We start from the raw sequence: 12,714 nt of genomic DNA, 5'->3' as shown, positions 1-12,714 counted from the left end.
GGAAAATCAAAATAAATCAGGCAAGAACTATAAAAAAAATATATATAAAAAAGTCTGGTTCATCCTTGGGCGCAATTTCCAAACGCCTGAAGGTACCACGTTCATCTGTACAAACAATAGTATGCAAGTATAAACACCATGGAACCACACAGCCATCATACCGCTCAGGAAGGAAGAGTGAAGAGGTGACTCCGAGATGCTGGCCTTCTAGGAAGAGTTGCAAAGAAAAAGCCATATCTCAGACTGGCTAATAAAAAGAAAATATTAAGATGGGCCACAGACACTGCACAGTGGAACTCTGCCTGGAAGGCCAGCATCCCGGAGTCATGTCTTCACTGTTGACATTGAGATTGGTGTTTTGTGGGTACAATTTAATGGAGCTGCCAACTTGTGAGGTGTCTGTTTCTCAAACTAGACACTAATGTACTTGTCCTCTTGCTCAGTTGTGCACCGGGGCCTCCCACTCCTCTTTCTATTCTGGTCAGGGCCAGTTTGCACTGTTCTGTGATGGGAGTAGTCCACAGCATTTAACCAGATCTTCAGTTTCTTGGCAATTTCTAGCATGGAATAGCCTTCATTTCTCAGAACAAGAATAGACTGGCGAGTTTCAGAAAAAAGTGTTATGTTTCTGGCCATTTTGAGCCTGTAATCGAACCCACAAATGCTGATGCTCCAGATACTCAACTAGTCTAAAGAAGGCCAGTTTTTTTGCTTCTTCAAAATCAGAACAACAGTTTTCAGCTGTGCTAACATAATTGCAGAAGGGTTTTCTAATGATCAATTTGCCTTTTAAAATGAACTTTTTATGAACTTGGATTAGTTCATAAGAACTTGGATTAGCTATCACAATGTGCCATTGGAACATAGTAGTGATGGTTGCTGATAATGGGCCTCTGTACGCCTATGTAGATATTCCATTAAAAATCTTCCGTTTCCAGCAACAATTGTCATTTACAACATTAACACTGTATTTCGGATCAATTTTATGTTCTTTTCATGAACAAAAAGTGTACTTTTCTTTCAAAAACAAGGACATTTCTAAGTGACCCCAAACTTTTGAGCGATAGTGTATAATAGTGCATTTGTAAAGGATTCAGACCCTTCCCTTTTTCCACATTTTTTTACTGCCTTATTCTAAAATTGATCAAATATATTTTTTTCCTCATCAATCTACACACAATGCCCATAACGATAAAGCAAAAAACAGAATTACCTTATTTACATAACTATTCAGTCCCTTCTCTATGAGACTCGAAATTGAGCTCAGGTGCATCCTGTTTCCATTTATTATCCTTGAGATGTTTCTACAACTTGATTGGAGTCTACCTGTGTTAAATTCAATTGATTGGACTTGATTTCGAAAGGCACACACCTGTCTATATAATGTCCCAGAGTTGACAGTGCATCTCAGAGCAAAAACCAAGCCATGAGGTCGACAGGATTGCGTTGAGGCACAGATCTGTTGAAGGGACTACCAAAACTGTATTAGCAGACCAATATAGTGATCTTTTTAGCGCAGGCAATTATTATTTTTGTACTTTCTTCATATCGACTAAGCCTGCAATTCATCTCTTGTGTGGGTGATTATTCCAATGAGAAAGAATAAACATCAATCATTTTGCACATTTGCCACACATTACCATTGCAAGGCTATGCATAGGCTAAATGTACAAATAAAACATCTCTGTCAGGGAACTTCTAACAACTCTCAGCAATATCCTGCAATTACAACAGGTCCCTGGCATTCAATAATATTATATGCGTGCCATGTGGCAGGCCTTAGGTTCGTGGAGAAATGCTATCCTCTAGCGGTGAAAGTAGAACTTTACGCATGCCACAAAGCAGGCCAGTCGTGCGTGCGATCAATCCCACCATTTACGACCAGAAGACAAGTAAGTACTCGCCATAGTCCTAAAATAATTCTAAGAATGGATATATTATCATCATCAGCAACATCATAATCATCTGCGTCATCTAGTTTAATAATAGAACTTTGCAACATTTCAATATATTCACATTCATAGGCTATTCTTAAAGTTATGGGCATTACCATTTGAGCATAATGGTAATAATGATTGATTCATTGGACAAATTGAGTGACAATGAATAAGACTTAGTCCAGAGATTTAATGATTGAGATCCAGGAATTATTATGACAACCTAGTCATCGGCCCATAAACAGATTTGATCTTAGTGTCTACATCTATTTCTAGAAGCATCCTGCGCTTTCTACGGATTACAAAACGCGCGAAAAAAAATCCCCAGTTTGATAAAGCGGTCATGGGACATGAGAATCAGGTGACGGAGCACCACCAAAAGGCAGGAAGTGAGGGTGAGACGAAAAGTGTCGCTCTTTCACGGTTGTCACTAGTTACCACAGCCACAAAGTAAAAAACGGCTCGGCTATATTGTAAAAATTCACGAAAACACAAATGTGCCTGTTTGGTCTTAAGTTAAGGTTGGGCATAAGATTAGGTTTAGAATTAGATGTTAAGAAGATTAATTTTATAATGAGCGTGGTTTAGCCATAATTACAACGTTGTGGCTGTGGTAACTAGTAACGACCGTATTTTGTTATTAAGGCTAAACCCCGTCTATTTCTACAATTTATCTTCTTAAAATATGATTTTAAACCTTAACCACACTGCTAACCTTATGCCTAACCCTCACCTTAGGAACAAAAAGCACATTTTTGTTTTCATGAATTTCTACAATATAGGCAATGTTGACTTTGTGGCTGTGATAATTAGTGACAACCCTCTGGCCGGTAGGCAAGTCGTGCGTGCGTACACCCCACAATTTATGATCATATGACAATTATTCAGCGTAATCGTAAAATAACCATGACAATCATAGAACATTACAATATATTCACATTCATATGATATTCGTAAAGTTATGAGCATGGTAATTTGAGCATAATGGTAATAATTATAGATTCATTGGACAAATTGAGTGACAATGAATAAGACTTGTCAAAGCAAAGCACAACACAACACAGCACAACACAACCCACCACAAAAACAATTAATGTAAATGAATAGTCTTGATGTCAGTAATTCAGATATTTAATGGTTGAGATCCATGAATTATTAGGACAACATAGTAATCGTCCCATAGACAGATTGGATCTAAGTGTCTATATCTGTTTCTAGAAGCATCCTGCGCTTTCTACGGATTACAAAACGCGCGAAAAAAATCAAGTTCGATAAAGCGGTCATGGGGCATGAGAATCAGGTGACGGAGCACCACCAAAAGGCAGGACGTGACGGTGAGACGAAAAGTGTCGCTCTTTCACGGTTGTCACTTGTTACCACAGCAACAAAGTTACAAACCGTCTAGGCTATATTGTAAAAATTCATGAAAACAGACATGTGCTGCTTGGTCTTAATTTAAGGGTTAAGGATATGAGTTGGTTTAAAATTTGATTTTAAGTAGATACATTTTTATAAATGGGCGTGATTTAGCCATAATTACAACTTTGTGGCTGTGGTAACTAGTAACGACCATGAATTATTATGATAACATAGTCATTGGGCCATAAACAGATTTTATCTTGTTTCTATATCTGTTTCTAGAAGCATCCTGCGCTTTCTACGGATTGCACATTTAAAAAATATATATATTCTGCAATAGAGCCAATTTTGAATTTGTGGGTGTGGTAATTGATGAAAATTCTCTTTCACCCAGATCACCAGACACACCACTTTGGTTGAATATGTTCTGAGCAATAAAGTACATTGAACCATTGCCTGACACAACATATCACCTTAAAGGTGTAATAATCATAGGCCTATATTTGATCATTTCCCTATTGGCTGGGCTCAGTAGCCTAGGGCGTGGGGCCAGTAACCGAAAGGTTGCTAGATCAAATCCCTGAGCTGACAGGAATCTGTTGATCTGCCCCTGAACAAGACACTTAATTTGTTCTTACCTGACTTGCCTAGTTAAATAAATAAAATACTGCACAACGATGAATAGGCCTACATAAACTAATGTCATTTTTTATTGAACTTAGGCAAATAAGTTACGAACAAATTCTTATTTACAATGATGGCCTAGGAGCAGTGAGTTACCTGCCTTGTTCAGGGGTAGAATGACAGATTTTGACCTTGTCAGCTCCGGGATTCTATCTGGCAACTTTTTGGTGACTGACCCAATGCTCTAACCACAAGGCTACCTGCCTAACTGTGTTTAGCCTAGATGCTTTTAGTATATTATCTCATGTCTTGATTTAATAATGCTGTTTGTCAAAGTAGGCCAAATCAACCAACTTATTCTACACACAACACAAGTAAAGGGCACATAGCTTTCTTTATAAGTTGACCACATCTCCTTATAGCCTAAGTCATTTGGGCACTAGAACAAAGTGCATGGTCATGGTCTTTTTATTTGCCCACCTGCATATGAATTTACAATGTGGATACCTGCCTACAGTAGTCTAACTCTCTGACTTAAACCAAATATATTCCTCACAATTTTATATGACTAAATAACAGTAATAGAGTTGGTCCATGCTATGGGAATCCAATGTGGACGATTTTGACAGAATATAAATATCCGTAAACCCCCTCTTCCAATATCAAGTATTAATCGAGGTCAAAATGTTTAACGTCCCGGCACAGGTGCTCTTTAAGTCTAGAGCTCAGTCCAGGGAAATTGTGGTCCGATGATGCTGATCTCACCCTGCAACATGGTCTCAGAGCATTTCGTATTATTCTATATATACATCCGAGGCACGTATGGGATGTATTAATTAGTGGATGTCTATCATCGATTTCTTATGATATGTTACGAAATACAATTGGTACAATATGTTACGAATTTACAAAACATATGACATGTTACAAATTCCAATTTGTTGTCACTGGCTTTAGGTAGGTGACTAACTCTTGCTAGCACTAGGGCTTAGGGGTTATAAGGTTAGGAGTTAGGTTAAAGGATTACGTTTAGGGGAAGGGTTAGCTAACATGCTAAGTAGTTGTCAAGTAGAAAAAAAGTAGTAAGTAGTTTCTAATTATCTAAAATGCTAAAGTTGTCCTTGATGGGATTTGAACAAACAGCCTTTTGGTTGCTAGATGCTCCCGTTATTACAACCAACCACCCACTCTATCTTCTATAACCATACATATCAAATGTAACATATAGTAAATAGAGTATCCCAGATTTACGTTTATTATGTTACGTCTAGTCTATGAGACCAGTCTGCACGCGGGGAATTCCCGTATGGAAAGTGCCTTGTCATACCTCGGCCTTCCATTTCACCCTTTGGCGTCGCGTCCCACCCATTTGTTTACATTACCTTGCCTTTTGCGCACAATAACAGAAGACGACTAGAGCTTTGTCTTTTAGGACGGTGGACTTCCCCCCCGATGCCGAACCAAAACCTTGTGATTGGCTAGACCGACGTATAAATATTACACCAGCCGTCGTATTAAGGTTCATACGCGGAACTGTACCCAGAACAGCGAGACGCACTGACAGCTAGATACCTTACAGTGGATCCGGCCTTTAACATTTAAACTGCGCAACACATTTTTTACAGCGAATTGGGCTGAAATTAAGTCGTGAGAAGTCTCAACCATGTCCATGACCGTGAAAGCCTATCTTCTTGGGAAGGAACACATGCCGAAAGAAATTCGTCGCTTTGCGGTCGACCAAGATGTTTCAACGAGTTTTGAGTATTTGAATCGAAAGGTTGTTGATGTTTTCTCAACACTGCGAAATGTCCCCTACCAAATGTTTTACAAAGGTAAGTCTATACTGTCAGTGTTTCATTATAGGCCTATGGTACAGTGTTTTCGATCGTGTTATTGTCGTCAATATTTCTGGCGGTAATTTTGTTGTAATATTCCATAACATCGCGCACGACAAAGTAATTCACGACCACAGTAAAGTTATTGCGCACGTTACTACCTAGTTTACTTGAGTAGGCCTATCAACTGATTAATGTCGTGTCATAGGCCAAGACCAAAGTGCGTCAAGAAGTTAAGTGAAATAATCTGCTGACTGAAAGCTTCAATAACAGGAGTGAGTTTGACGAATATAGATATCAACGAGTATAGATATCAAGATGACAATTTGTCTTTATGCACCAGAAAAAAATCTGATAGAACTGGTACACAGAACATTATTGAAGTCTACATTTGACATTGCATTTCATAGTGAATGTCAGATCGAGAGTGAGCAGCAAATAGGCTCTATTACATGTATGTCATACATGCAATGATGTATACCTGTACTACATTTCTGAGCTCGCCCTAAGTGTAGGCCTACCATTAGTTCATAGTGGACTAATATATAGATAAGATATAACGGTAACTTAGCAACAGATGGCATTAACCCAGAAAAAAAAATCATTCTGTAAGAGCTCTCCACCCAAGCAGGGAATCAAAGTTGACCAATTTCATACAGTAGTATTATTGACTGGTACCACATCACTAAATGTATGTTTTCCATATTGGGTATCAGGGTTGGGGTCAATTTCAATACATGACTTGAAATGAATGTATTGAAAACATTTGGGGATTTTCAATAGCTGAACTGGAAATTGACAAATGTTGGTCTGTGCACAACACCTTTAACAACAGTATTTCCTTAACCTCTGTTTTTAAATCAAATAAGCCAGTGAGGATAAGCTGTGGACAGATTTCCTTACTAGTGAACTCATACTGCTATTATCTAATCATCTGGCCTAGATAAGGAGCTGACAGCAAACAATGGCTTGTGAAACATGTGAGGAGATCAGTGTGTGGCAACGTAGTCTTTTTTTTCTTTCCCTTGTACCCAGATGAGGACGGTGACATGATCGCCTTCTCCACCGACGATGAGCTCATCATGGGCCTCACCTGCATCAAGGATGACACCTTCCGCCTCTTCATCAAGGGTGAGTCTTTTGTGATCAAAGATGGTGCATTTTCAAATATAATATCTAAAGATTAATCGGTCTGGTATTAATGTGTAATGCACCAAGTCATCATTATGTAATGCACCAAGTCACCACTATTATAATGATATAGCATTCTCATTGTTACTGAAACATTGTAGTTATTAATACCTACCCGCATATCTTTTTCTTTTTTTCCTTACAGAGAAGAAGGAGCACAGGCGTGAGTTCCCTGCTTTTGCTTTCCCGGGCGGTGTCCCTCCTTTCGCCTTCCCCCCTCACCCTGGAGCACCCCATATGGGGCCCCCTCCACCCCATGGCCCACCACCTCATGGTCATGGCCCTCACGGGCCCCCCATGGTGCACCCCAATGTGACCTGTGATGAATGCGAGGGCCCGGTGGCAGGGACCCGTTTCAAGTGCACTGTGTGCTCCAACTACGACCTATGCTCCCCGTGCCAGGCCAAGGGACTCCACAAGGAACACGTCCTCCTACCCATCTGGCACCCCTTCAACAACACATTTGAGGTGAGACACATATGTTTATGTTTTAAATTGGATATTCTTGGGGGGGTCCAAAAACAAGGAGGGACATATCTGTGTGGTTAGGGAGAGAAATGGCCTCTATACTTTGATCTTGTTCTTCTACACAGTGGTTCCCTCGTGGGAAGTGGATGCGGAAGATGAGACACTGCATGTGGGCTCAGGCCCAAAGCCAGGCCCAGCCTGGTCCCTCTGGGTCCCAGCCTGGTCCCTCTGGGTCCCAGCCAGGTCCCTCTGGGTCCCAGCCAGGCCAGGCGGCCCCCGAGGACAGTCAGCCATCCTCTGATGCCTCATCTGCTTCCTCCCAGCAGTCCCAGGCAAATATGGATTACCTAAAGAACATTGGAGAAGGGGTGGCAGCCATGCTTAGCCCACTGGGTAAGACTAAGTGAAAAGTGCCATGTAAAAAAATGTAGTAATTTATCAATCCATTATTAGAAATCTACTGACTACTCTAAATTTGAAAGAACTGAAATTGCTTACTTACCTCTCCATGTTGCCTGCAGGTATCGATGTGGATATTGACGTGGAGCACGAGGGGAAGAGGACCAAGGTGATGACCCCCAACCCGACCCCACCCGGGTCAGGAGGCCACCCTGGTGCTAGGAGTGACAACGGGACAGGGTGGTCTGAGGGAGCAGGGGCAAACGATGGAGACATGGAGGTGGACGAGCTGAGCAGCCTGGGGAGCGCCAGTGGTTTGGCTAAGGTATGACCCGCTTAATTACTTGATAATTAAAGTTTAAAAAATCTGTTTAATTTTAATTCATGATACTTAATCAGTTAATGGTGAAGAATAAAATTGCCTGTCAGATGGTGTGTTGTTAAATGATGTATCTCTATATGTGCAGGGTGGTAAAGACACTGGGGGCAGTGGTGACGAGGAATGGACTCACGTGACCTCCAAGGAGGTGGACCCCTCTACTGGAGAGCTCCAGTCTCTCAGGGTGGGTGAGGAGGGCTCACTGGAAGCCCTAGGGTCCCTCACCCCTTCCCAGGGTCCCTCACAGGAACCACTGAAGTCCCTCACTCTCGCTGAGGCCGCAGCCTACCCCCACTTGCCTCAAGGTATGATAGTTTGAGAATTCTCATATCCTCCATACCTAGTATTAATTGTAGTGATTCCTTATCCTCCTTGCTCGTAGTAACCACTTCAGTCAGTGGTAGTTCTATCCTGAGTTGTGGTTTCAGTTAGGGATAGGTGTCATAGTTGTGACTTTTGCTCAAGGTTCTTATATCCCTGACTACACCTAGTACAGTAGTATTGACTATTAGAAGTTACTTACTTCAGCGTTTGACCCTCCACTGTGTCCAGATGCAGACCCACGCCTGGTGGAGTCGCTGTCCCAGATGCTGTCCATGGGCTTCACAGACGAGGGTGGCTGGCTCACCCGTCTTCTCCACACCAAGGACTGCGACGTTGGGGCTGCCCTGGACACCATTCACTACTCCAAACCCCCCCAGAAGTAAAGGGGCCTAAACAAAGAACCCTGAGGCACACCACTCCTCCATCCCCCTATCATAGCCATTTCACCAATACTGCCTTCTCTTCTGTCCCTCTAATCTATTTCACAGATCTCTGGCAATAGTCTATTAGATCTGAATATGTAATGGAAAATCTCTTGCTATTTTAAGATATCTATTGTACTGACACTTAAGTATAAAGGATTTACTAATCTGGTATTTATCTTCATGATAATGACTTTCTATAACCGTTAAGAGATGCATGGGTATATTTTTAAATTGTATTGAAAATCAGTAAAAAATGTTAACCAACTTATAGTATCAGAATATTAACTCGAGCTAGTACCAAGCAAGTTGTCGATTAATCAAGTTATGATTCTTACATTCATTTAGTGTTATTATTGCCAGACAAACTGTCATGTCCATTATCGGTGTCAACAGCATCAAGTGAAGGGTGTGAATCATGACTAACACTGAAAACATCTCTTCCCCGTCAAGACCAAATAAAATACTTCTGCAAAGAAACTGCATTGTCATTGGATTTTCATACTGTCATTAAATACATTGTTTAATCATTTATTGCAACCATGAACTATTCGACAAAATCCAGAGATTAATGCATTACATGTTAATGACAAAACGTTTATAGAGTAGGCCACTTCGTCTATAGATGCACAAAAAGAGCACCCATTACATGGCTTTTAAAATGTGTCATCAAAGTCTTCATCCGTGTAGAACAGGCTCCCCAGAGAGAGGGTGGGGCATGGGTGCTTGGTGGGCGGGGGCTGATGACAGACTGGTGCTTTGCTCTCCTCAGGTAACGTCATATGGGCAGGACCTCCTTCGCTATAGGATGCCTCTCCACAACAGGGGGTAGTCGACGTCAGCCTATCAAATGTCTTTCTGGTGCTCCTCCCCAGAAAACCACTACCCCCACCTAGCCCAGACAATTTGGAAAAAGCACTACAGGCCGGTTGTCCAAAAGGGTTCTGGTTTTTGAGCAACACATTAGGAACATTTGAGAACATTGAACCAGTGGTTTGGAACTCATCCATATGCATTGTACTACCACTCCAGTTGGTCTCATCTTCCTCAGGAGAGGCAGTAAGGAACTGGGCCCACTTGGAGGCCTGTGACACTGCAGTACCCGAGGATCCAGAAGGTTGCGAGGTCGTCGCTGCATTTGCTCTGTAGGGGACTGAGGTTGAAGAGAGTTTGCTGCTGGTAGTTGAGGGTGGTTCAATTACAGTAGGGGGTTTGCTGTAAGCTGGGACTGGTGGTCTGCAGGGAGCTGACTGTTTGGGAGACCACTGTACAGGGGCCAATAAGCTGGGGGGTCTGTTGTGTTGTGGTGGCTGTGGTAAAAAGCAAACCAGAGAAAGCATATTAGTTAGTACAGACTGCTTGGACATGTGCTGGTATGAATTAGCTTTAGCTGCTTACATTAGCAGACTTCTCTTTCGTCCTCCAGCCTTGTGTAGGAGGCATGGTGTCCTCTTCTCCACTGTGATATCCCCTCCCCTCATTCTCCCCTCGACCTCTCTTCCTCTTTCTGTTGGCCCACATTAATAATCCATGCTGTCACATACCTATGCTCAATCTAAACACAGTGTCATACAGCGAAGGGTTAGAAGTTTTTTTTTTTAACAGAAAATAAACAATCACATTGAAATGGACTGAATGGTCAACTTTGACAATGATGAGTGGTGCTGTTGGTTTCTCAGGTATGGTTTTGGATCAGTGTTTTAGAATGGTGGCCAATTGATCCTCGGATGACCCTGTCAGATGACACTGGTGTTATTGAGAATCAGGAGGGTGTAGACAACAGTGGGGGTAATGACATGTAGGCCACTGTTTAGGCACAAACTTGTACAGACGTAACAAAATAATTAGCCTGACATGAGTCATGGGCATACCTGACATTTATGTTGCCTTTGAGATGGTTTCTGTCCATGTAAACATTCTCCTCTTCCTCAGCTTCTTCTTGACCCACCCCTTCATCGCTCGTCTGCAGGTATTTACCCCAGCGACTCCCATTAGCCTCTTCTGCCTACAGGAATACAATTATTAATTTACCGGTATTTTGAATGGTAAACAATGTTTTCTTATGATATTCAATGGACAACATGGATTATTGGTTAGGGCTGCTGCCCTAAAACGGCATGTTCAGTTTGTGCCCAACTGCCCATTCCTACATTCAATTGACTGTGTCAAATACATTTGTTTGTGTCCCAAAAAAGTGATGGGCAATAACAATGGTGGGAACTCACAATCTGGTTACAACACTCCTGAGCTTTTTCTACAACCTCTTCTTCAGCCACATCATCCACCTCCCTATCACAAATAATAAAGAAATATATATAGCATGATATAGTTCATTTAAGCACACATTTTGCACCTCACCTGGAAGTTAAGCTCGGGGGAAATGTCATACAGGGCATATGTGGATCCAAGTCTTCACACAACACCCAAACAGGAGTGGCAGTGTATACAGATAAATACATTCCACAGTAATAATCTTTTGACTTCCATTTCCGCCTAGGCCTATTTAAATTCAGTAATGCAAATCATAGGGCTGAAATGGGATGCTCTGTATGCTGCTTGTTTCCTGTCAGGGTGGAGTAGACAGTGATGCTATTTTTCCCTCCAACATGCAAATATCAGAAGAGTTACCATCGTGACCAGGCTCTCTGGTCCTGCTCTTCAAGTATCTCTCCACGCCTGGCATTGGCCTTCTGAACATGACGTCTGCAATCCGCTCCAGAGCCACGACCAAACTCCTGGAAAGGTTACATAATAGACACGTAGGCCTTGTTCGAGAGCATCAAAACCGTGATTTATCATGAGTAAGTTGTGACTGACTTACAAATAATGAGTAATTATTTATGATTATTTGTATATCAGTCACTCACCGGCTGCAATGTGGAACAAACCCATTATTATTATATTTATTTTTACAAACACTTTACTTGTTGTAGTTCGAACAAATCATTAGCTGGCTTACCTTAATGACAGACTGCTTTTCCCCACACAGCTTGCAGTTCCATTTTTTGCTCTTTTTAACCTGAAAATTAAGTGCGCAAATATGTTTACACGTGCAACGCAAGTTTGAAGATAGCAATGTTGCTAACCTGTTAGCTAGCTAACTAGAAAGATAGCTCCTTCTACAACTAGCAAACTTAAGTTACCTGTTGCACTTGGTAGGTTTGGCAAGAACAGCATCTTAGGACATGAAATTCCTGAACCATGTTCCTTGTTTTAGTTGTAGTAGCTAGCTAAAAACGACTAGTTTGAGATTTTGCCGGGAATGTTTTGAAAAACTATCGAATGAGGAAACATGAAACGTGACGTCATACGTCAGGTACGAAAGACAATGTTGTATTGGTCAAATACACGTATTTAGCGGACGTTATTGCTGGTGTTGCGAAACGCTTCCATTCTTAGTTCCAACCGTGCAGTCGTACATAGGAGCTTGAAGCAGAACTACCATATGTCGGCGCCATTTTATTGGAGCAGAACACAATCAACTATATTGAGCGCCCTCTGGCATTGGCTAAGTGCAGTTATTAAATGGACGCAAGCATGAAGATAGAGTACTATGTTGTTCAATTAAGCAATAAGGCCCTTAACCATGGTAAATTGGCCATATGCCACCAACCCCCGAGTAGCCTTATTGCTATTATAAACTGGTTACCAACGTAATTAGAGCAGTAAAAATACATGTTGTCTTGTATAATGTACAATAATTGGATTAAGAGTGGTCAATCTTGTCTGCAGAGCTAAAAACAAACTATTAATATACCCAAAGGGTGTAAGCCTGT

At 41.5% G+C, this 12,714-nt stretch overlaps 2 protein-coding genes across 3 annotated transcripts; one reads left to right on the top strand and one right to left on the bottom strand.

Annotated features, from left to right (window-relative positions):
- Window positions 1-5,261: 5,261 nt before the first annotated feature.
- On the top strand, window positions 5,262-9,418 carry sqstm1 (sequestosome 1). 2 transcript variants are annotated; one of them, XM_035744563.2, is made up of 7 exons: window positions 5,262-5,752; window positions 6,791-6,886; window positions 7,092-7,414; window positions 7,738-7,807; window positions 7,936-8,138; window positions 8,281-8,497; window positions 8,745-9,418. In XM_035744563.2, the coding sequence occupies exons 1-7, from the start codon at window positions 5,584-5,586 to the stop codon at window positions 8,897-8,899; spliced, it is 1,233 nt and encodes a 410-aa protein (XP_035600456.1). In that variant the 5' UTR covers window positions 5,262-5,583; the 3' UTR covers window positions 8,900-9,418. The 2 variants fall into 2 exon arrangements, with proteins under 2 accessions (XP_035600456.1, XP_035600455.1); XM_035744562.1 differs by having other exon boundaries at window positions 5,263-5,752; window positions 7,540-7,807.
- Window positions 9,419-9,453: 35 nt separating this feature from the next.
- On the bottom strand, window positions 9,454-12,419 carry mrnip (MRN complex interacting protein). Its single transcript, XM_035744564.2, has 7 exons — window positions 12,082-12,419; window positions 11,898-11,957; window positions 11,567-11,673; window positions 11,164-11,227; window positions 10,810-10,943; window positions 10,337-10,445; window positions 9,454-10,248 (listed from the first exon to the last, which is right to left on the bottom strand). The coding sequence occupies exons 1-7, from the start codon at window positions 12,139-12,141 to the stop codon at window positions 9,595-9,597; spliced, it is 1,188 nt and encodes a 395-aa protein (XP_035600457.1). The 5' UTR covers window positions 12,142-12,419; the 3' UTR covers window positions 9,454-9,594.
- Between the last annotated feature and the right edge of the window lie 295 nt (window positions 12,420-12,714).

This window comes from Oncorhynchus keta, chromosome 30, assembly GCF_023373465.1.
Source record: "Oncorhynchus keta strain PuntledgeMale-10-30-2019 chromosome 30, Oket_V2, whole genome shotgun sequence".
In the NCBI taxonomy this organism is placed as follows: domain Eukaryota; kingdom Metazoa; phylum Chordata; class Actinopteri; order Salmoniformes; family Salmonidae; genus Oncorhynchus; species Oncorhynchus keta.
The sequence above is the reverse complement of the archived record's forward strand: the minus strand, read 5'-3'. Positions and strand labels throughout refer to the sequence as shown.

Coding starts and splice junctions, on each gene's coding strand:
- mrnip (XM_035744564.2), bottom strand. CDS start 12,141: ATGGTTCAGGAATTTCATGTCCTAAGATGCTGTTCTTGCCAAACCTAC. Junction 11,958..12,081: donor AAACCTACCAAGTGCAACAG/GTAACTTAAGTT, acceptor CTTAATTTTCAG/GTTAAAAAGAGCAAAAAATG. Junction 10,446..10,809: donor AAAGGCAACATAAATGTCAG/GTATGCCCATGA, acceptor GTGGGCCAACAG/AAAGAGGAAGAGAGGTCGAG.
- sqstm1 (XM_035744562.1), top strand. CDS start 5,584: ATGTCCATGACCGTGAAAGCCTATCTTCTTGGGAAGGAACACATGCCG. Junction 7,808..7,935: donor AGCCATGCTTAGCCCACTGG/GTAAGACTAAGT, acceptor TGTTGCCTGCAG/GTATCGATGTGGATATTGAC. Junction 8,498..8,744: donor CTACCCCCACTTGCCTCAAG/GTATGATAGTTT, acceptor CACTGTGTCCAG/ATGCAGACCCACGCCTGGTG.